The 25208-nt window shown below is 42.0% G+C and overlaps 1 protein-coding gene across 1 annotated transcript in view; it reads right to left on the bottom strand.

Moving 5' to 3' along the window:
• Positions 1 to 5278: 5278 nt before the first annotated feature.
• AUH (AU RNA binding methylglutaconyl-CoA hydratase) overlaps positions 5279 to 25208 on the bottom strand; it is a 209215-nt gene continuing 189285 nt past the window's right edge. The window contains exons 8-10 of the mRNA XM_077139473.1: positions 24713 to 24763; positions 23055 to 23102; positions 5279 to 22129 (exon numbers count right to left, since the gene is read on the bottom strand). Of these exons, the coding sequence (XP_076995588.1) occupies positions 22052 to 22129; positions 23055 to 23102; positions 24713 to 24763 (177 nt within the window). The 3' untranslated portion in view covers positions 5279 to 22051. The remainder of the gene's footprint in view (positions 22130 to 23054; positions 23103 to 24712; positions 24764 to 25208) is intronic.

The raw sequence follows: 25208 nt of genomic DNA, 5'->3' as shown, positions 1-25208 counted from the left end.
CAATCACAGTAGTGACATCCACCCTAGTCACGGGCTCTGTCCACACTCAAGGTGGGGAGGTGGTTGTGGTAGTTAGGTTCAGGTGTCAACTTGGCCAGGTGAAGGTGCCTAGTTCTGTTGCTGTGGACATGAGCCAATGGCATGTGAAGCTCATCTGTTCCTGATTACACCTGCAGTTGTCTAGGAGGCATGCCTGCTGCAATGAATGATGTTTGATATAATTGGCTGGTGCTTAAATGAGAGAGCTCAACACAGCACAGCCCAAGCAGCTCGGCATTCCTCATCTCAGCACTCCCAGCTCAGCCCAGACCTTTGGAGATACAGAAAGGAATCACCCTGGGGAAAGTTGTTGGAACCAAAGGCCTGGAGAGAAGGCCAGCAGAGACCACCCTGTGCCTTCCCACGTAAGAAAGAACCTCAGGTAAAAGTTAGCTGCCTTTCCTCTTAAGAACTATATGGTAACTAAATAAATCCCCTTTTATTGAAAGCCAATCCATCTCTGGTGTGTTGCATCCCAGCAGCTAGCAAACTAGAACAGTGGTTATCTGAGGCATGTTTACCAGGGGATGGGAAACTTTGAAGGTATCTGAGAGTCTTGCTTATGCAGCAAAGAGGCAGAACCAACTACATCGCTTGTGACAACCCCTGTTCAACACTCCCATTTCCTGGGACATGGGTGAAGACTCAGCCACAGGTGGAAAACAGGGTCACAAATAGATGCTCAGGCACCCATGTCCATAGCAGCATTATCCACAATTGCCAAAAGCTGGAAACAACCCAAATGTCCATCTATGACTGGAGGGATAAATAAAATGTGGTGCACACACACAGTGGAATATTATACAGCTGTAAGGAAAAATGAAGTCATGAGACAGGCTGCAAAGTGTGACACCTTGGAAACATGATGCTTGGTGAAATAAGCAAGGCACCTAACGTCAGATTTTGCATGTCACTTATGAGAGCAAATTTGCAGAGATAGAAAGCAGATTACAGGTTACCAGGGAGAGGAGAAGGAAAGGGGGAGGGCGAGTGCTTGTGAAAATTAAAAAATAAACTAAGAAACAGACACAGGAATCGAATCCCATTGTAGACAATTTAGAATTTGTATGTGAATCCTGTGAAAATAGGATTATATTGTGCCTACTGTCTAGCAACTGGCTTTTTCAGTGTAACAGCTCATGGTAAATGTTTTTCTGTGCCAATCATACATATACTTGCACAATTTGATTTTCAATTGCTGCACACACTGCATGTCCTTTAACTTATTTATCCCATCGCCCCTATTGTTGCAGAATTTATTTTCAGATATTATATCCCGTGTGCTCATGCTTCATTAGTTTCTTAGTCCAGATTCCTAGGACTTAAAATTGCTTTGCCAAAGGCTAGGAACTGTTTTGTTTTTTAATGGATGAGTTTTTTATATAGCATGGAGTCCCTTCCTGCAGCATAAGAGAGGGCTCCCTGCCCTGCACCTTACCCCCACAGGGGCATGGCTAGTCATCATGGCCAGTTTTTTATGGATGTCAGTGTGACAGCTTCCTCTGAAGTGGGTCCTTTCCCCCTGCCTCCCTGCAATGCAGACGTTTTCCCTTGAGACTCACTTTGCTGGGGGCAGATAACAGCTCTCCCCTTCTGGGCACAGTACGTGAGCTGGGTGCAGAGTTCTCTGAATCAAAGGGACCAGAGGAACCTGGGCTTGCCCAAGCCACGTAGCCACCCTCCATAGTGCTCAGAGACAATCGAAGCTTCACTTTCTGTGTTATTTCATTTTTTTTAAACTTTTTATTGTGGTGACATAGCTACAACTCACCATTTCCCATCTGCACCACTTTCAACTGGACGGTTCGGTGGTGCTAATTACATCTCCACTGCTGTGCTACCATTCCCACCCACCCCTTTAGTTCTGAAGCACTCTGTCCTTCCTGAAAAATCAATCTCCTTTAAAGACGATGCATTTATTGATGGCATCCCTGTAAATTATTTTCTTTTCCTCGAAATTATTTTGAAATACTTGGGTCTCTGATGTGCTTTCGAGGCTCCTGAAGAAAGGGGCTGTCAACTTTGTCATGCTGGGTCAGAAACACCTGCACAAGTTCACAGTCATCTTCTTTACTGCCGCCCTCCAGACGCGAGGAGTGAAAGGGCACACCTTAGTTCCTTCCAGAATCCAGAGCCCTTTTCTGGCAATATCTAGTGCTATCCACCCACAGACCTGCAGGCTCCAATCCCAACTCAGCCTCAGGGAAAAGTTCTTCTGGTGGCGAACACGAGCTTCGCTTCTCAGTGCTTTTCACAAGCAGGTTGAGTGAAGTTAATTCCTAGGCTAACCTCGACCTTCAAGAGATGGCCGAGGTGCTTCCCACGGGAAGAAGTCTTCTGTCTGGGCCTGCAAGATACCGCGGTGCCATCTGCCCTGGGACCCACAGGTAGCTGCCGCTCTCTCGGGCTTGCTGGTGGCAGCTGGAGGCGCCCTGAGATGAACCAGCTGCGGCCCAGCCTGCCCTTTCTTGAGGCCCTCTTAGCCCTGGACATTTCACTTTCTTACATTTTTGTGTCTTCTAGTATGGCTCCATCCCCCATCCAGGAGAAAACACTGTTCTCCTCCGCAGGGGTGCGTGTGTGCGTGTGTGCATGTGCGTGTGTACGTGTGTGGATGGGTCTGTGGTGGGGGTGAAATGGAAACTGCGAGCTGCTTGCCATTATTTTGAGAAACCGTGAGAAGGTTAAAGCACAGCAAAAGCTGATGGAGAATGTTTCTAAGCGTCCGATTCCTAAATCCTATTGATTTAGGAGCTGGAGGCTTTTGGGGGGAAGGAGTCAGGTAGATAAGTTTTATAAAGCTGCTTGGGGTGGGTGAAGATCTGTGTGAGTAAAAACAGTGTTGAGGGGCCTTCTAAGGAGGACAGGTCTGTTGGACTTCATTTGGCAGTTTAATGCCAATCGGTTTTTGTTCAAACTGGCTGGAGCCAATATCCCCTGCATTAACACAAAGAACGCTTCTGGGCACCCTCGGAGCTCTCTAAACCGAACCAGCAGCCCAGGTTTGCTCAGGCCTGACCCGCCATGGTGGGACCTCCAAAGGGTTCCTTGGGAACCCAGTGTGGGGACCACCTCTCCGCGCACAAAGGCACCCTTTACTTCTTCATTTGGTTCTCATATTCCAGGGAGCCCTTCTCCAGGACCAGGCAGGGGCTCTTCTCTGTTTCTGATTCCTCTCTAGGCTTTCGGTCACCCTGTTGGCATGTGGGTCTTTAGAAGGGCTAGCCTCTTGGGTGGGGGTGGTGGCAGTGAGGGCTTGCTATTAGTCTTGCCAAGTGTCGTTTTCTGCACAAACGACGGTATCAGGTTGCGAAGGAGGGGGCTGAACTCGGCTGACTTCCTCAATCTCCCGCACTCCTGGCTCCTCGGGCCAAGGGTCCCCAATGGAAGCTCAGCGCCACGTGTCTCCACGCCCGGCTGCTCTGCCCCTGGGAACAACGCCTTCAAGCTCTGGCTCAAATCATTCCCCGAAAAGCCCCTTCGCGGTGCCCCTTCTGCCCCCAGGGCTCATGCAGCTTTCTGAGCTCCATCCACTAAGAGGGTCAAAGGACTGCTCCCCTGCAGGAAGCCCCGGGCAGGTCTCTAAACCACAGGTGGCCATTCACGGACACTTAAAGCTGTAAGGGGACTGGGTTACAGTCCCACTCACAAAGCCTGCCCTAAAATAAGAAAGCCGACAGATTCTTCAACACCCAGAAATTGCTGACAGCTTTGTTTTCCACCCAGCAGGAGTAAAACGAAGCTGACAACTTATTTTTGCAGGTTATGCTCATTCAAGTCTATTTTTAGAGTTTTTCTTAAGTATGTGTACCAGAATAGCTTTCCGTTTGAAAATCACCATCTGTTCTTAGGAATGAACTCAGTCTCACGGGGTTTGGGGTGGTCACACCCGCCAATCCTAAAGCAACATTCCCCCAAGGACAAGAACAAAGGGGGCACTTGTGTGTCTCTGGAAGTGGTGTAGATGAGACCGACTAAAAACGGTCGCAGCAGCCCGCGTTTTAAATGCCCATTACGCAACTATTAATATATTTTATTTATATGTTGAAGAGCCACAAAACAGATGACCTCGGCTATTTAAGTTCAAATAGTTCCTTGCATTTAAATAGTTTTCTTATAAAAAGGCAACCTCCAACCTTATCTTGGTTCCTAAGATAAAAATTAACCTGTGGAAAAAGAAAACCAGCTCAGAATGTTATAAAAAGGTCTCTGTCCCCACCCGCCCCCCTCCCTGCAGAATACCCGCACCCACCCCCACCCCTAAATGGAGTGACTCATGCTTTTCTATGGAAATGTAATTAGTGCACGAAAGTGGGAATCTGACATATGAGTAATCCGGCTGACAAGCACATCTCAGAAACGGCATCCTAACATTGGTTTAAAAATACAAAGGCGCGTTCTGGTTGCTGCTGGTTCCCGCCCAGCGAGGGCGGCAGCGCGGGGGGGTTGGGGGTGGGGGTCGGGGGTGGCCGCAGCTCCGCGCCCCGGCTGGGGGAGAGGAGGAGCTGGCGGTCCAGGGGACCCAGCAGGCTGACCCAGCCTCTTAGAGTACTTTTAGCCTCCGCTAAACTTAGAGCACTCCACCCTGTTAAATAATCTAGATCTTAAATACTCTTTTTCTCCTACAGGTCAGAAGAGTTTCGCCAGGAAGACTGGAGATTAGGTTGCTCCCTGGCAGGCCTTCGAGGTTTTACAAGCAGGATGGTAAACCCGAGGCCAGTTAACAGCCCCGCGGGGGTCTTTTCGGGACCCCAGGCGACGAGGCCAGCTTCGCTCCCCCACCGAGGGCGGCGGGGACGGGAGGGGGGGGGGCTTCCCGGCGTGGGGGGCCCGCGGCACAAGCCGGTCCCCGCGGAGAGGTAGCGCGCCCGCCTCCCACCTGCGCGACAGCAAGCAGGCTCCTCGCCTTTTCACTATTTTTGGCTTCTCTGGACGTTTCCCAAAAATCATCAACAAAAGGAAATAACACACGCCCACTCAAATATAACATACGTCCTTCTTTGGGGGAACCAAGGCTTAAAAAAAAAAAGCCCAAGTGAAATGATGACATGGCGTTTGGTAACCCGCAGCGGAGTTCGTCTGAAACTGGAGCCTGACAAGTGGCTTCTTATCTGCGTCCGATTCCAGGAAGCGCCTCGGGGCGCCTGGTCATCTGCGCTCCTGGGGCCCTGCACGTCGGCCGGGCAGCTCCACGCCTGCGCCCCGCGCCCGGCTCCTCCGCCCGGGCTGCCGGCCTCGCAGCTGCTGCAGGCAGGGGCTCCGACAGCCCTGGACTGAAAGCAGTGAGCAAGGAGGGCCAGGAGAGCCTTCCCGGGCGCCTTCCCAAAAGATGATGATCAGTGTGCAAACACTTGCCCTCAGCCTCTACGGCAAGACTAGAGCATACAACGCTCTCTCGGTGAAGAGGAAAGCAATTCACAGCAGAGTTCTGGCCCGACTCCGAATTTCACACCGCATCAGACCACTTCTCCATTGGCAGACCCCGCCCTGCAACTGCTGTCAGCATGAAGCAATCAAAAGTACTAAGAAAACAAGGTCATTTCAAGTTCTATTCTTAGAACAAAGGATTTTACTCAAGGGCTTTGGTAAAGAGAGAGTGACTATAGGATGCAGAGCTTAGTAAATTCCCTTTTTGCCCCTCCTTTTATCTTTTATCATTTTTCCCCAGAAGCACAGGTAGCAGCATCGCAGGCTAATCTTACATAAAACCCCCAAATGCCTCATCAAACCTACAAATGTAGCATCATGAAAATTGTTCCGAAGAAAGAAAAGCAAGTTTTATTTAGGAAACAGGATGTTTTACTTAGGAAAAGTTCACTGGAACTGTCTGGTCATTTTGCATCAGAAAATTGGGCAACTGTGTAATTGCTACACATAAAAAACAGGGGTTACCTTTTTTTTCTGACCATGAATAATTCTCTTCAACACCAAAATATTTTCAGGAATCCTACAAGAGTAGCTGGAAATTTACCATCTTCTTAGGAAAGAAAAAAGGTAAATCACAAACGTGAATTAAGTTGTGACTTCAAGTGAATCAGAATTTTATTCAACACAAGCACTCTTAGGAAATTTGAAAATTGGTGGGCACGTGGATTTGAAGAACCCTGTAATAACTGAGCAGTTTCCTGGGAGTCCATGAGGAAGCGATATGGTGTGCTAACCTCGTTGACTGCAAAAGTGAATAAAGAAATACATTAATGATGCAGCACATGTGGCAAAATGCTTAAACTGGTGGCTCTAGGTATCTTGGCAGAGGGGGAGATGGGGTAGGTTGGAGTTTTCTGTATGGCGTTTGTGTTATTTTCGCAACTGTTCTGTAAGTTTGAAAGAACTTAAAAAAATGTTTAAAATTTTAAAAATACATAAGGCAGAGGTATAAGGCCATGGACTGCCCAATAATATCCCATGTGCCTGTCTGTTGGGATTAAAAAATCCAAGCCTGGTGGGCATCGCTCGCTTGGCTCTCCCCACTGCGGGTCTGAAGTCCTGCGGAGGGCGGCCCGTCTGCAGTACCTCTCCCCATCTGCAGGGCCTAAGTCCTTCCCCAAAACGTCTTCAGATCGGAGAGGGGCCAGGCCCCTCCTCTGTGGTGAGGAGGCTGGGAAGAAGCCTGGAAGTTACCAGGGTTATCCCTTTCCTTCTGCAGGGAAAAGCTACCTGGCAAGGAAGAGGGAGAGATGGGAGAGGACGGAGCCCAGGAAGCATCTGTGACTGCGGGTCTAGTTGCCCCTAAGCTGGTCAAGCCAATGGGTCCCCCTTTCTTGTCTAGGTTAGTGCAAGTTGGGTGTTTTAGTCACTTGCCACCAAAACAAGTTGTCTCCCCAATTCCCTCATCTTGGCCCCACCGTCCATGTGTTGACCCACTTCCCTGACAGTGGAGCGAGTCCCTTACCTAATATGGCTAACCTGGGCTCTGCTGATGGGGAACAGGTTCCGCAGCCTGTTAACAACCTTCTCTCCCACGCGCAATATTCTGTTGCTCTAGAGACCTCAGTAGGCCTCTTTCCCACTAGAAGGTGGGGGGTTCTGAGCGGTGCCCTGACCTCGCCCTGTGTCACCGGACGCAGCGCGGGCAGAGGACCCGGCCCAGAGAGCGGGACTCACCGCGGGGGCAGCTGCTGCCTGACTGCGCTGTTGGGCACCTGCACTTGTGGAGGTATATGGAGGAAAGGCTTGGAGGCGAGGGGGAGGCACTTTGGGGAACGGGCGGCTGACTGATCATGCGCCGGGTGCAGCTGCTGCTGTGACTCTGTCAGGTCCAAGCACCTTCCCTCCCCGCTGCTGGGGAGGACCCCCTCCTCCAGCCAGAGAACCCCATCTCCCTGGGCCCAGGGGCAGGGTGGGGGCAGAGGCTTGGCTGGGACGTTCTGCAGTGGAACTAAGGGAAGAGAATTCTCCCTGCTCTCCCCTGGTGGTGCTCTTTACCTGCTGGGTAAAGCCAGCCTCCAGGACCGGGGCCAGAGAATGAGACCCTGCACAGGAGAATCCAAGGCAAGAAGTGGAGACGCTCCCTGCAGCCCCCAGCCCCTGGCTCCAGCTGTCCAGGAGGACACTTTGGGGCTGAGAGTCAATGACTCCTCTTTTCCCTCAGCTACTCTGGTTGAGTTTCTGCCACTCACAGGGAAGCACCTACCATTGCTGGCTTCTCAGGTGTAACGTTTCAGGATGCCCTCAACTGTCAAGGTTCCAAAATCTTTAATAAGATGCAGAATTTTAGTTTACCTCTTCTGTAGTATGGACTCAATAATCTTCACTGTAACTTTTCCATCATTGTAGCCCCAAAACTGTGTACAAAAAGTGGCTAAATATTATTTAGTTCAGAAGATGGACTACTGCAAACTAAACGTGACATTTTTACAACAAATTAGAAATAAAGGTAAATTTAAAATACAGTAAAAGAAACTGTTCACACATGAATCATTCTCATATGAAACACCCACTGCCAAAAAATAAAAAACAAACAAAAAAAACCCCAACTTGGTTTCCCTGTTTCACTTAGAGGCTTTAAAATAGTTGTTAATCATGTACACACAAAGAAGCCAAACTGTTTAGTTGTTTCTGCAACACATTATTTTGAAGCTGTTTGAATCTTCCATACTTGTGTGATGAGAGTTATGTCACAAAGTTAATCATTTCCAGAATGCTTGCGTTCAGGCTAATGAAAAACTCCTTGTGCAAGCAGCCATTAATCAGTGAGCGCTACATTGCATAACACATCCTGAAGCATGTGTCGTGGGATTAGAGTACAAGGCTGCATAATGCAGGCCAGTGTTTGTGCCTCATGCTGACCTTTTCTGAAACAGAGCTGGAACCGTGTGATGTGTGCTTCTTGCCAGCTGTCACTTACTGCCAATAATTAAATTGGATGATAGGAGAATTAGAAATTTCAGTTTCTTTGGAGTTCTAAAACGAAGACACTTTGAAGTCTCTGGTTCCTGGCACAGCATTGAGCTGGCTTGGATCTATTGCTCTTGATCATAGTAAGAATGAGCCATTAAAATTGAAATAAAATATTTTGCTCAAGTGGTTCCTGGCATTTGTGTTAGAAACAATAGACATAGCCCCACAATAAGGTTAGTTTATACATAAGAAAAGCAAAGCAAAAGGTCAAAGCCACCAGGAGCCAAAGACATACGTGTAAGACATTGTCTCAATTCATCATGCTTGAAGTTCTTGCTCAACATTAACGAGAAGCCATTACTTAATCTTGCCAACGTTATCCACAAAGAACACTTGCGAAATAACTTAAGACAAATATGCTGCAATTATGACATGAATAAAAAGCTTGTGTAGCATAAAATGTTTTTGTAACTCAACACAAGCCCTAGCGGAGCAGGCTGGTAATTAGCCACAATAACTACAGTGGAGACTGTGTGAGAGAAGCTTCCGAGCACAGCAGCAGAGGTCATGGTGCGGTGGGGGGGGGACAGCTGCCAACTGCAGACTCATGTGGAATTTCTACCCCCAAAGTAGCCTCAGTGTGTATTTGGGGGTGGGGGTCTGGGGGGAGGTCCATCATTTTTCTTCAATCACAACTTAACCATATAATTTTTCTGTAACTTAACCAATGGCCACTTATACATTCCAATCAACTAGAATATATGCATCTTATCTTGGAAATAACAAATCATCAGATTTCATCTTATTTTATATTTTGAAAAAAGGACTCTGGATTCCATCACTAGCAGATGCTCACTGTACTTGAAATCCTGCTAAGGGTCTGACAAGTTCAAGTCAATAAACAGTTTTGCCATCGCAGTCTAAGTGTCCAACCATGGAACACAAACCTAACAGTGTAGAAGAAAAGCTTGTGCTTTTCTTAAAAGGTAAAGGACTTACAAATGCTGGGATTCCAATAATTAACTTTCAGTTTTTATTAATGGAGGGCTGATTTATGGATGGAGTTGCTTTGGTTTCAGACTATAGTTTAGCCACTGGGGTTGAATGAATACAAACCCTTCACAAACCAAACGAACCTCACCACAAGCCAGGGGAAGCCTTATCTGGAGCAGCAAATTTCTTTGTGCTGGAGCTAGCATCAGAACACATTTAAAAGAAGTAAATGCTATTCTTTTTTTTTTTTTAACAGCAACTAAACTTGACATCTGAGAAAGAAGGAATACGAAACCTTTTGGGTTATTACAACGTAAGACTTTGGTATGTTCCATCCTGGGCAAAATGTATTGCATTCCAGAATACGATGCTGGATAGAAGAGATACTCCCATTCCACAAGGGAGAAACTGGAAGGAAAAAAACTGTCACAGCCCCCAAGTAATTACTGTTTGAAACCCAGCAGGGAAAATGTCATTTGATTTCAAGCCCTGAGAGTCATTCTGTGTGGCTGCCTGCTTGGGCCCAAGGCCCTGCCTTCTCGGTACAAGGCTGAGAACAGAAGGAAATCACACAGCTGACATCACACTTACTGGTGAAAGACTGGAGGCTTCCTTCCTACAGCAGGAACCAGACAAGGACGTCTGCTCAGATCGCTTCTATTCAATAGGAGGTTCTAGGGGAGCTATTAGGTGAGAAAGAAATAAAAGGCATCCAGATCGGAAAGGGAGAAGTAAAACTATCTCTTCACAGATAACATGAACTTTTACATAGAGACTCTTAAGGAATCCACTAGAAAAAAACTATTAGAACTAACAAAGAAGTTCAGCAAGGTTGCAGGAAACAAGACTAAGATACAAAATCAGTTTTATTTCTATACACTAGCAGTGAATAATCTGAAAATGAAATTCAAAAAATTCCATTTGCAATAGCATTCAAAAAGAGTAAAATTCTTAAGAATAAATTTAACCACAAAGTGCAAGATTTGTACCCTGAAAACATCACTGAAACATCACTGAAAGCAATCAAAGACCTAAATTAAAGGAAATAAAATCTTATGTTCATGAGTTGGAAGATAATGTTGTCAAGAGGGCAATATTCCCCAAATTGACCTACAGTTTTAACACAATTTCTTTCAAAATCCCCAGATGCCTTTTTTTTTTTGGCAAAAATTGACGTGTTCCTAAAATTCATATGGAAATGCAAGGGACTCAGAATAGCCAAAATAGTCTTGAAAAAGAACAATGTAAGAGGGTTCACATTTTCTGATATCAAAACTTACTACAAAGTTACAGTAACAAGACAGTGTTGGACTCAGATACGAACAGACACATAGATAACATGATAATTCTATATGGGATAGAATTAAGAATCCAGTAGTTAAACCCTTACATTTTTTGTTGTTGTTAATTGATTTTTGATAAGGATGCCAAAACAATTCCATAGGGGAAAGAACTGTCTGTTCAACAGATGGTGCCTGGACAACTGTCTATCCACATGCAAAAGAATGAAGTTGGATGTCTCACATTATATACAGAAATTAATTCAAAATAGGTCAACTGTCTATATGTAAGAGCTAAAACTATGAAATTCCTACAAGAAAACAGCGTAAACCTTGTGACCAAGGATGAGACAATGGTTCCTTAGATGTGACACCAAAAGCAGAAGCAATCAAAGGAAAAATTTGTAATGCTTCAAAGGACACTACCAAAATTGAAAAGACGACCGCTAGAATAGGTGAAAATATTTGCAACTCAAAATATGATAATGAACTTGTATCCAGAAAATATAAATACTTACAAACTTAACAATGAAAACACAGATAATCCAATTAAAAATGGGCCAAGGAATTGGAGACATTTCTCCAAAGAAGATATATAAATGGCTAATGAGCGTATGAAACATTAGGGCTCAACATAGGAAAAGATGGTCGTCATCAGGGAACTGCAAATCAAAACCACAATGAGAAACATCTTCACACCGACCCAGATGACTAGCATCAGAAAGAAAATAAAAAACAAGTGTTGGCAAGGATGTGGAGAACTGGAACCTCATCCATTGCTCGTGGGAATGTGAAACGGGGCAGGTTGCTTTGGAAACCGGTTTGGCAGTGCCTCAAAATGTTACACATAAAGTTACCATATGTGTTAGGGTTCTCCAGAGAAACAGAAGGATAGGAAAGATAAATATTAATATTATAAATATTAAAAGACTTATTATAGGAATTTTCTCACATGACCTCTGGGATTGGCAAGTCTGGATTCCATAGGGCAGGTCACAGATTGAGAACTCTGATCAAGGCTTTGATGAATTCCCAATTTAGAAATTCTTCTGACTGCCAAAATCACCAGTTCTCCCTTTATGGCCTTCAACTGATTGGGTGAGTCTTCTCTCATTGCTGAAGGCCAATTATTCTTTGTTGGTTGTAGATGTAATCAGCTGTAGATGCAATCAAGTGACTGATGATTTAAATCCACAAAATACCCTCACAGTAACAATCAGGCCAAGAGCTTACCTGACCAAACAACTGGACACCATAACCTAACCAAGTTGACCCATGAACTTGACCATCATAGTCTACCACTTATCACCTTGGCACCCATATGTATCTCCTTAAACTATACTTAATCACTAAATACATTTTTTAAAATAACAGACTTTCCCTTAACTTAATTCAATTGTCCTACCTACAACCAGAAACACACTAAACTTGTACCTAGAGGAGGATGCAAGTCTGTGGGTAATAGTCACATTTTCCATCCATGCCCTTTATCCCCCATATTATTTATTTATTTATTTCGTCTTTATTTCCTTACTCACCTGTCCATACACTGAATAAAGGGACTGTCAGTCACAAGGTTTTCACAATCACACAGTCACACTGTAAAAGCTATATAGTTATACAATCATCTTCAAGAATCAAGGCTTATAGTTCAACAGTTTCAGATATTTCCTATTAGTTATTCTATTTCACTAAAAACTGCAAAGGGATATCTATATAATGCCTAAGAATAACATCCAGAATGACCTCTTGACTCTATTTGAAATCTCTCAGCCACTGAAACTTTTCTCTTCCTTCTTTTGGTTAAGGTTTTCCCATTCCCATGATGCGGGGTCCTGGCTCATCCTGTAATTTCTGTCCCACATTGCCAGGGAGATTCACACCCCTGGGAGTCATGTCCCACATAGGGGAGAGGGCAGTGAGTTCACCTGCGGAGCTGACTTAGGGAGAGAGGCCACATCTAAGCAACAAAAGAGGTTCTCTGGGGTGACTCTTAGGCATAAATATAAGCAGGCTTAGTTTCTCCTTTGCAGGAGTAAGTTTCATAGGGGCCAACCTCAAGATTGAGGGATCAGCCTATTTAATTGGTTGTCCCCACTGCTTGTGAGAATACCAGGACTTCCCCAGATGGGGAAATTTAATATTTACACATTTTCCCCCAGTCCCTCAAGGGGACTTTGCAAATATTTTTTATTTTCTGCTCAGACTGCTCTGGGATGTATTAGGGTATCACACTAGGCCATACAAACCAACAAGATCTCACTCCCTATTCAAGGTTCCATGTAATTATGGTGTTTGAATAAACAGACCATACAAGTTAAATTAGAAAATATAAATTTTGCACCAAAAATTCACTTTTAAACTTGATAACCTGTAACTTAAATATTATGACATAAAGTTAATACAACTTATTTATAAGGGGATAAGTGAGGGAAGAAAATAAAGATACCTGCTTTACGTATATATACATATTCATAACACAAGGAAGAAATACTCATAACGATTATACCACATGACTTAGCAATTCCACTTCTAGGTATAAACCCAAGAGAATTGGTAACATATGCCCACATGAAAACTTGTATTTACATGTTCATAGCAGCCCCAAAGTGGAATCCACAAAATGGTCATCAACTGATGATGTATAAACAAACTGTGATTTATTCATACAACAGAAAACTGTTCATTCATAAAAAGGAATGAAGTACTGATATATGCTACATGAATGAACCTTGAGAAGATTATGCTAAGTGAAAAAAGGCATACACAAAAGGGTACAAGTTGTATGATTCCATTTTTGCTTCTCAATTTGAATCATTTCAGCTGTCTTGTCTTTGAGTTCACAGATTCCTTTTTATGCCATCTCTTATCTGCTGTTGAAACCCTCTGGAGAACTCTTCATTTCAGTTATGAACCAGTATTTCTGTTTGGTTCCTTACAAAATTTTCTATCTCTTTATTGAGATTCCCATATTCTTTATTCATTTTTAAAATCCTTTTATCTTTTAGTTCTTTCTCTGTTTTCTTTTATGTCCTTGGGCATATTTAAGATTATTTTCTTAAAAGCCTTTGTCCAGTATGTACACTTTGTTGCAGGTTTCTGGTTAATTTTGCTCCTTTGGATGGGCCATCATTTCCTGTTTCTATGTCTTGTAATCTTTTGCTGCAGACCATACATTTTAATAAAGTGTTAAACTCTGATTTAGTCTCTAAGCTGTCTGTTCCTTAAGTTTGTATTCAGCTATTGACGGAAATTTCCTTGAGTACCAGGGGCTAACAAAAACTTATGCAAAAACCACCTTTCAGCATCTTTTCAAACTGGCTCTGGGTTGGGGGTGCACACCTTCAGAATCTAGTTCTTATATCAAGATCAGCCTGAGATCAATTTGTCATACAGGCTCCTCTCCTGTCTTTTTGGAGCCTGTGTCTTGTCCTGGGCTTGTGGCCTTAGGAATTCCCCCATTTACAGGAATTTAAATGGTCCCTCTATTACCTATGAAATAGACTTCCTCCTTATTGTATGAATTAAAGCAGGCAATCCTTTGCCCTAGGCTGCTTTGACCCAATTGTTTCATACACTCCTTGCAAGCTGTTTGTGCCTACAAGGCAAGGTCTGGGATGGTGAAAGCACAGTGTCCTGTCTCCTGTTCAGGCTTTCAGGTTACTACCCAGTAGACAGTCTGTCACCCAATAGTCTTTCAGGCCGCTAACCGCTACACTGGAAACAATACACAGCACCCAAGTATGCACACAGGGGTTATTCTGCCTCCTCCAGAACAGGTCGTGGACCTGGAATGGGAGCACTGGCTGGCTTCACATGGCACTGGGGAGGGGCCAGCAACGATGCAAAGCAAGCTTCTCCTACCATTTTTAAAGCTGTGTTTCTTTGATTTGGCTCTTGCCCAGTTGCTGCAACCCTTTTTAACTGTTTCCCAAAGTTTTGAGGAAGAAGGATATGCCAGTTTTTGCTAATTGTTCAAAGATTCTGTGGGGCCATGGCACCCTGGAGCATCTTAGGCTGCCATCTTGGTTGACGGGAACTCTCTTCTGACCCAGACATGTTTAAATATACATATAGAGTATGGGGGTGTATATAAATTGCAAGTTGTGATAACTACAGGGAGTAAATACTACTTAGAGTTTTGAGGTTATCAGTCCATCCTAAGCATGGACTAGCAGTAATTACTTTGAAAGACCATTCCCTATATAAATGAATTCTGAGTGTTCCCAGGGGAGTGGAGAGGGCCAGGGTAAAACCTTCTTTGTTAGTCTGCCTTTTCAGAAGAGCGGTTTAAGAATCTCAAGTCACGTTTCAGAAGAGTGGTTTAAGAATCTCAAGTCACGTTACACATTCCCATAAATACCAGAGGAAAAGAAAGTAACTTTCAATCCACAGGCCTATATTGACGCTAAGCAAGAATTCAACAGTCAGTGATAGATATTAAGAATAAATATACCAGTAGCACCTCTCTAATGCTTAGAATTTCTCTCCAAGTCAGATGTGAGTTGTTATTTTCTGTCTCATATGGTATGTCACACATTTTACATATTTATATTTTTCAAGCACTCAAATTATGGCCACTCTTAAGCAAGTCTGAGGCTTCACAAAAACTATATTTCAGAAAGTGTTAATAGGCAACTCAAAAGAAGTGTTACTCAATGTAGGAGCAGCTATTAGGAGTTTGAACTTTCCTCACTGCCAAACAGTTCTTCACTTTCTGTAAACTGCACAAAGGATTCATTCAATATGGTTCAGAGTCTGAAAGTGAAAGTGACTCAGGACTATTTTTGAAAAGGTCAAGAAAGTGCACTTGCCAGTTTTCAAATTCCTTTGAAACCTTTTCCTGTGAACATCACAGCTAAAAAAAATGTAATCCCCAAGCAGCGTGATGACATGGTGATTTTACTATTTCTTTCTGAAGTGTTCAAGTAAGCCACTCTGTGAAATGGGTTCACGAGAGCCTGCATTTACAGAATATTTTTCCAAATCCTTATTTTTTAGTGCATTAGGGAAATGAACTTATAAAGAAACCTTGGCAGCAAGATGTCGGCAATGAGTCAAAGCGTGGGCAGGAGGCTTGCCCTCTTCTTGGTCTGGCCACCAGTGCACCGTGCAAGGCCAGGAGTCCTCCAGTACCTCCCCTCTGCATGGGATGTATAAGTAGGCTCCCACATGAAAGAGGGTGATGAAAAAGTGGGTCCATTTTCTCATGGCATGATAATTCTTTTCAAAAGATTAAAAGAACTAAAACTGCTTAAACTATGGATTGGATTATTTTCAGGGCCAAAGTCATTGACCAGACACATGTAAGGCAGACTGTTTTCTCTGCCTCTTAAGACCCACCCTGCCAGAGATGAGTATTTGTAAGGAGACCCCACATTCATTTCACTTTGAATAAACCTATCAGTGCCATGTGGGCTTTAGTATCATCTCACAAAGAACATCCCGATGAGAAGAGCTGTCTTCTATCCCCAGCAACTTAACTCCCTAGGGCCATCGTCCTGCCCATGACTGCCCAGTTTCCTTTAACACTTCAGCAGCAGGAAGCAGCTTCTGGAGCTGAAGTAGTCTGATTAGATTCCCCCTTCTTGACTTGATTCCTTCTCTCTCATGTATTGGAATTGGGCCTGGTTCTTCCCCTGGGCATCCTCAAAGCCCAAGTCCATTGGGTTGAGCATCCTGGTGAAGAAGCTTCATATGTGACATGGTCAATGCTGAGTTGCAAAGGTGTGATGGGCCCTGCTGGGTGGCTTCTTCAGCTGCCCACAGAAACCTCTGAAGCACCCTGGATGATCCCAATTTCAGATGTCGTTCTACTGAATGTGGTCACTGTGTTTCCCAAGACATTTTTTGCTAAGTTTTAAAACACTTTTTATTGTGAAATACAGTATACACGCAGAAAAATGATAGGTTTTAAAGTACATTTTAACAAGTAGTTATAAAGTAAACTTCTAAGTATGGTATGGGTTACAATTCCACAGTTTCAGCCACTTTCTTCTAGCTGCTCTAATACACTGGAGACTAATGATTCAGTAGTCATACTCATTTATTAAATCCTATCTTCTCTGTTACAATTCCTCCCTCATTTGATTCTTCTCCTGATCTTTAGGGATATTTGTGCAATGACCATTCTAACATCTTCATGTTAAAAAGGGCTGTTGACATTATGGGGTAGGGAGATGCAACTGGTTGATATTCTTGGAAACACTGGTACCACTGAGTTTCAGGGCTTATCCATCAGAGGAACAAGCTAGAGGTTTTAGGTTTCTGAAAAATAAACTGAGTCAAACTAATATAGCTTCAGAAAGAGCCCTGGCTTTTTAGGAATACTGTTGGCTGGGGCTTGGGGTACCTTGGTTTGCAACATCTAGCAGAAGCTTACATAAGAATAGCTTCTAGAATGGCCTCTCAACTCTATTTGAAGTCTCTTAGCCAATGAAATCTTATTTTGTTGCTCTTCTTTTCCCCGTTTTGGCCAAGGAGTTGCTGAGACTTCTTTTTATTCCAGGTTCTTGTACACACCCCTGAAATGGACTTGCCTGTGAGACCTACTTCAGTCTCAACTTGTCTCCCTGAAAACATGAAACAAAACACACCACTACATCTGTAAAAGACTTAACAAATTATAAAGCATTTATATATAGATCAGATCCAAACTGAAGGGATCTTTGCAATGAACTATTTAACCCCTTTACAAATGAAGAAACAGGCTCATAGTGATTAAGCATTTTGCCCAAGGTCTCAGTGCCAGTTTTGGAGGAGCTGAAACTTAACCAGAGAATTCCTTTGTGCTTTCCAGAAAGCACATCTATGCCCACCTGAAATTGCCTTTGTTGAGAGCTGAACGCAATACTCTAGGTGAGTCTCACTGGTGCAGAATAGAACAAAACACATGTCACACTTTCATGAAAGAAACCTGACATCACAGTTTATTTTGAATGTACTTCATGCTCTTGACATATCTGGAGCTGACACTTGCCTTTCACAGGTATTGCTACCCAAAGCGAAGTCCTCAAACTATACTCACATGGCTGGTTTTAGGGTGAAGGCCATACACTGCACTACTAATGTCTTGATAGGTTTGATGTGTCACTCATACATGCCAAGATTGGCTCAAGATAGTTTACAGTGCAGCCATGAAAAGTAGGATTCTAAATACCGAATGTCAACTCTCTGCCTCAGTCTCTCAAAATGTAAATTGACAGACCTCCTCTCATTCAAGTTTTTTTTGTGAGCACTAGATATGAAGATGCACGAGAAATGCCTGCTACAGAGCAGGGGCTTAATGGCTGCTAGCTGCTTTTGTTACACTGCCTGGTTTGTGTACTCTGGTCATTCGATAAACAGACCTCAATATCTTTCCAAGTCACGAGAAAGCTGTCAAACAACTCAGGGCAAAGGATACTCCTCTTTCTAGGCTGGCAGTGATACACAAATCAGTAGCCTTTGGTTATGTAATTAAGCTGTTTTCAAGGTGAGCAGTGGTCAAAAGGTCGAGAAACTTAGGTTTAAATCTCCACTTCCTCACACACCTGCTGTTAAGCTTTGGGCAAGGAATTGCTCTATGCTCTTCACACTTTCTCTGTAAAATGGGAATCCCAGCACCTCTGCACTCAGGGAGGTTGTGAAGATTAAATAAAAGAATGCAGGTAAAGCACCTGGTAAGTATTAAGGGCTTCATAAATGTTAGTCATTACCATAACAGTAGCCAGTCCCTATTATTTCGTCTTACTCATCAGAAGGATATCTTCAGTGATCTTGTCAAAATGTTCCCTTCAATCAAAGCATTTCATATAATACTATGCTTTCTACATTAAGACTGTAAAAGAGGAAGTCGCTTTTCCCTATGAACTCACTTTCCTAGCCAGCCTCCTGACCCTCTCTTCCAAATAACTCTGTCAGTTGGCTGAGGAAGGACCGCCTTCCACCCTCGACTCTTTTAAGAATTTCAGGAGCCAGTCCTGAATCCTGCAGGAGGTGTTTCTTGGTGGGTTCTGAGCATCCTTTATTTCCCAGTGAGGCACCTGGTTCTCTCATGTGCTGCCCTAAGAATTATTCTAAAAAAGACAAATACAGCACACCATGTTGTCTGAGGATTATGGGTATCATGGGCGGTTGAATTTTTGGAGGTCCCCAAAGAGAAGAACCATGAAAATCCAAAGGAAGGCATTTCAAAGAGTGGGTATCTAGGGCCTAAGACATACTTTCAGCAGAGGGTTCAACACCCCCCATTCCAAAAACACCCGAATCACAATCTGTACCCTATTTCATCTATGCAATAAAGTGTCCCTCATATTTTATTCATTTAGCAAAATATAAACTGCCAAGTAAATAACTTTAAAAATGCTATAGGGGTAGTTTTTTCTTCTGTGACATGTGTAGACATTTATTTTTAAATTTACTATCAGAAAAGAATTTTCATTGCTATTTTGATAAAGCCCCAAAATACTGACACATGCATTAGATAATATTTAACTAGGTTGACAGACAAACAGTAACTGCACAATTAAATATTTAAAAATGGCTGCCTGCCAGGGTTTTTGACCCCAAATAAGACAAATACAGTGTATATCACCAGAAGTGGGTAAGAAGATCAAGGGAGGAAAAGGGTAAGTGGCCAGCCAACCACAAATTCACATGAAATATATGCATATTTCTATAAGTATCACACCCATGAATTGACACTCTATACTTTAATCCTATGTACAAAGCATCTTCTAAGTACTGTTAGAAAATAACACTGTCTGACAAGTCATAAATTTTTTGATAGTTGGAAGCGAGGGAAAAATGGAGATGATTCACTGGAAAACCAGATCCACTTAATACTGAAAACAAACACAATCTTGAAATTGATCCTTTAAATCACAGGAACCAATCACAGGAAATCCAAGCCTCATTTTGGCCATGATTAGAACTCTTCTCGTGTTTGAGAATCTCATTAACTGGGACACCTCTTTTTCTTTCATAGATAAGTTATAAATTAACCAGCACTTAATCAGGGCAAGTATGTTACCAAGCTTGGAGTTAAAGGAAATGTTTTTCCTCTTTCACTTCACTTTCATCTACTGAGTTTTACTATGTTTGATTAATCATCCTCTCTGAGAGTTTCCTTTAATACAATCTGAACATATGGCTATACCCTCTGTACTGCCAGCTTGCGTTAGTATTCTGCTGTGGTTCCAGCATAAGGATGGGCAGACACTTCACGTGCCGGAGAGCAAGTCCAGAAGAGCTGCCATGACATCTGCAGAGCTGCCTCTTGAAGCATCCGGCAGCTTGCCTTAGGGAAAGAGGGTTAGTTAGGACTCTTCTCCAGCAAGACAGTGCCTTGCTGAAAGGAAAATCAAGGGCAAGAGAATAGGGCAGATACTTTTTTCCTGCTGTAATATCTAAAGTCACTACAGGATGATGTCTTTGTTTTCACATACACTCCAGTGACTTAATCAGAACTTGTTAGGAAATTAAATGGACATAATCAGCAACAGTAGACTAGACCACGAATCCACATTAGAAGAGACAAGTCATTCAACACACTCTTAGTACTTTTTCTTCTCTTTTACATAATTATTTCCTGCTCAGTTAAAACAGAAATGCCATTTTAGCATGTCACAGACAGGATAAAATGGTCCTGGAACCTTAAAAGGACTATCAAAGCAAGTACAGTGCTTTATTTGCAAATTATCACGCATGAAATGAACAACTCAGCAAGACTATCAGTAAACAAAGTATGCACGCCACCAGATATGATCACCAGATAGAGTGTCAAATGTGAACTTTAATAAGCCCCTTTTATATTATGCTGATCAGCTGGGCAATCATCATAAATCTGCAGCATCTCAGGGCAAGGCTCTTATGAAAACAAACTTTTATTAGACTAAACATAAGCCGGTGGCAAGTCCACGTTCGCCTCTTCTAAGGTTTTGAGAATTGCGACTGACAGATCAATGTTCAAAATTAAAAAAAAAAGTTTCAGTGATTTTAAAAATGAAATATCCATATGCTTTCTAACAGCAGTGAAATCACTGTGATGAGTACATAAACATGCAATAAAATAGGTAGTTATCTGGTAAGCTAAAATTTAAAAGGAGGTGAATGATTTATGGATGTACTATAGACTTCACTGTAATGAAGCACAGCTGCTGAAGGGACAGTGGATGGGGGGTGACCACATGACTAAGGAATACATAAAATATAGGTCTTTGAAAAACTGGGCTTTCCCCAGGTTGCTTGCTTCAGAAATGGACATAAACCTAGGAAGAAAGTCTGGTTTGAGAAAATGAATTAAAATAAAGCTATCTAACATTATTTCAGAGAGCTATAATATTCTCCTTCCTTTGTCACACTGAATCCAATTCCCTATTTCCCATATCCTCTCTATCCTCCAGCCCCTGTGGAGGGTTATTAAACTCAGATGTGCCCATCATGACCTTCCATTTATAGTTCTTTGAGTTCAGTAGTAGAAAGGCATGATCTTTCTGTTACAAGGGAGAAAGTGTGTTTGTCTTCACCTCCTTCCCTTACTAAAAACTGGACGCAAAAAGCTGGGGGTAAGGAAGGAGAGAAGAGGCACCACTTTACTCTTAATCCATGAACTCAAGCCATTTCTTATGGTTCAACCTTGTCTGCACCACTTTCTTTCACTCTTTTCGAATCAGCCCAGTTCTTAGTTGGGCCCTTGCTGGGAAGAGGTCTTACAAGTACAATAGTTCCAGATCTCTGGTTGCTCGTCAAGGCTCATGGCCCCAGTCACTGACCGGAGGTCACTTACAGGGAAAGTAGGCATGGAAAGGTTGTTGGGTCTAAAACCCAAAATGCAATTATTTAGTCAATTCAAAAAGAAAGGGGGAAGATAAAACTTTTCAAGTTAGTTTTCTTTTCATGAATTTTATTTATACTTGGTAATTTTCACTCAGATTATCTACTGATTCATTTTTCAGGTTGAAATGTATACATTTAAGTGTGTGTGTGTATTTAATCCTTTAGAAATTTTATTTGGTATAACTTCACATTTTTGGTATACAGAGATCATTTTATTTTCTTAAAAGCAGTACAACAGACATACAATCTATTATTTCCTAGTGTGCAGTATATAAATTATTCACATTAAAAAAATTAAGAATGGAAAGCTTCATATGCGAGAAATTGTTTAAATGTATAACTAATTTTAGACCTGAATTTTTAACAATATAAACTAGTAGCTTTATCAATCTGAATGAATATGACATGATATACATTTGGATGAAGTACACGTAGGCATCCATTCCAGATGCTTAATACACTATATGATTAATCTGCTTTTTTACTTTGGTCATTGAAATTCCATATGCTGAGGCATTCAGTGCATCTGTAAGATACTGCCAGAAGTACCTTTTTATATTGGCATGGTAAATGTTTTTCTCTTATTCTCCTTTATAGCGAGGGGGCCTTTTCTCTTTAAAAGCAAGAAGACCTTCAAGTCTGTCTTTTGTTGGAATGGTCTAAGAAAAACAAAACATTATGTTATCTAAACAAAAAATTAAAAAGCAACTATAAAGTTTAACAGCTTAACCTGAGAGAACTAATTAGAAGTACATTTGAAAATTTTTAAATCTACCAGTCACTTAAGTAATTCTAATTGTGTTACTAAATTTAACATCTAACTCCAAATATGCTTTCAGACTTTTCTTCACACTCTGAGGTTGCCTATTTCTGTGATGTTTGCAATGGTGCATGCTCACATATATACATATATGTGCACAAAGGACAGACCGTAGTCCTCTACGCAAGGTTCATCGCTCAGGACGCCGCAATGCCTGAAGGGGAACTGAAACAATTTCCAATTCTCAGGAAAAGGAGAACAGAAATTTCCTGCTATTTTAGGTGCCTCAAAAATGTTATGTCTCTCAGGGACCAACACAAAGAACTGTTTCTCTCTAGAAAGCCCTCCTGATTTGTGTAAAAAACATAAACTGTAAAATTTAATGAGTGATTTCCAGTGGGCAGGAGGCAAGGCTCAAAGCTTCAGTTAAAGCCAAGAAACTGCAAACACCGCTGTGCACCTAGCAGGCTCACTCTTTAACACCCCCGTCCCACCATCACTCTACACATGGATTTAGGATCCAAGTCCAAGCCCACAAAATACAGCTGTAAGTCTAAAGAGAAAGCAACAGCATGAAAGCATGAATGGTACTAACTTCTTAAGAGTTTTATAAATTATGCAGACAAGAATATTAATCCAGTATGTAGAAACGAATCAGTCATACAAATTGGTAACAGTCAGATAGTAGAAACAACTAACTTCAATCCAGTTGTGTGATTTCAGAACGGCATGAGACTCAGTGATACAATTAAACTGAATTATACAGAAGGTGAACATCACCTGTAAGAGTGCGTCCTCCTTGAATTTCTGGTTGCTTTACATACCTGAGCATAACAAGCTTCTTCTATGGCTAATCCTGTCACTAAATCAACCTAAAGATAAAAACACAATTCATTTCAGCAGGAATTACTTTCAAAAAACCATGGTATATACAATAGCAATTCAAATTTAATAACCCTATTCCTAAAGAATGGAATTCTTCAGTGCAGGACAGCAAATCTGAAGTCTAACCAGCAAGAGAGACTCTGGAGTCAGGCTGTGTGGTGTAAGTCCTGGCTCCCCCACTTAGGAGGCCTGGACCTGGGTAAGTGATTTAGCCTCTCTGTCCTTGGTGCAAACCAGACTACCTACCAAACAAGGGGCAGCGCGATGATTACAAGGTTCACGTAGGGAAAGCCTCATAAAGCAGTTTATATATAAAACCTGGCACATAGTAAGGGCTGAAAGGGGTGTTTGTGATTACTGTTATTACTATTATAAGAATTTTTAAAAATAAATCAACTATGCAAATTTCTTTAAACTGTATTTCCTGCTAAAAATTCTATCTCTTTTAATTGCTATGGAGCCCAGGTAAAGATAGTGGCTCCTGTGTCTGGAAAGCAGAAGTACCATCTTCAATAACCCCATAATCTGGTTGATAATCTAATCAAAAGTTATAATTAAAATCCTAATGTGAATGAGTGCCTGCAACGATTCCTTCCTCACCTACCTCTTTTACCTGGCTTGAGGCCTCCACTCCTTTGGAGTCACTACCTGGGATAACCCTACAGATTTACCTTTTCATGTGTGTCTCCCTGCAGAAAGCACAGTGGGAAGTCAAAAGTGTAGACAGCTAGACTCAGCTTTGGGCTAGGAAGTTTTTCTCAGAATGCTTTTTAAAAAAATATGACACTGGTGCTGAGAATACAATGAATGTCATTTTCTTTTGGTTTTCTATGAATTACTTACCAATAAATCTGTCTATTAACTCAATGACAAAAATAATCAACATGTTATAAGCTACAAGGTTATCAAACTCTGTAATTACAATACTGAATAAGCAACAACCACAAGCAGAATGAAATCACTGATGTAGCTAAAAAGAACCTCAGTGGTTTTCAGTAATAGTAGTATTCAAAGAGCTATATATATATGCATTTTAACATCATAATTGACTTCTTTTTTGTGAAAAATAACATATATACAAAAAGCAATAAATTTCAAAGTACATCAGAATTAGTTGTAGAACAGATTTCAGAGTTTGGTATGGGTTACAATTATACAATTTTAGGTTTTTACTTCTAGCTGCTCTAAGATACTGGAGACTAAAAGAAATATCAATTTACAGATTCAGCAATCATACTCATTTTTTAAACCCTAACTTTTCTGTATAACTCCATCATTGTCTTTAATCTTTCTTCTACTCTTTAGGGTATTTGGGCTATGCCTATTCTAACTTTTCCATGGGGAAAGGGGCTGCTGATATTATGGGATAAGGGGATGGAAATAGTTGATGTTCTAAGGAGGTTGGCCCCTCTGCATTTCAGGACTTATCTGGTCCAGGGACCCATATGGAGGCTGAAAGTTATCCTAGTGCATGGAACTATTGTAGAATCTTAAATATCAAACAGTTATATTTTAACACTTGAAAAAATAATGGAGAAGTCTAAACATGGTCCATTTAAATTAAATCAAATAATAAATAAGCATTAAAGTAACTTACCTCCATCCCTTGATTAATTGCTAATTTTGCCACTCTCATTGCAACAGGTCCCTAAAATTTCAAAGGAAAGAAACACAGATTTCAATGACTATATACGCAAATCACGTATATATGCACGTATATATGCAACATCCCAGTTTTCCTCAGAAATTGCCACTACTAGGTCCATTGCATAGAACCAAAAATGGTTGTAAGATAGTAGATGGAAAATGTCTTTTTTGAGCTTTACGAAGGTCTTAATTAAAATACAGTTGTAACAACTCTATTGCATTGGTGGTGACTTCTACATTCTTGAAGGTCAGCAGGTAGTATGTGTCCAGTAAAAGGCTTATCATTCTTCAGCAATTTCTCAAGTTAAGGAGGGAAAAGAAAAGGAGATGAACCGGTTGTTGACTCAACACCACACTGATTAGTGGTTAAGACAGAAAGTCAGGTTGGAGATAAGGCTGATGCTACTGATTAATGTGGAATTCAACAGCATCAATTTCAGTGCCTG

This window comes from Tamandua tetradactyla, chromosome 2, assembly GCF_023851605.1.
Source record: "Tamandua tetradactyla isolate mTamTet1 chromosome 2, mTamTet1.pri, whole genome shotgun sequence".
NCBI lineage: Eukaryota > Metazoa > Chordata > Mammalia > Pilosa > Myrmecophagidae > Tamandua > Tamandua tetradactyla.
Note: the sequence above shows the minus strand (reverse complement) of the source record. Positions and strands in the feature narration are given on the sequence as shown.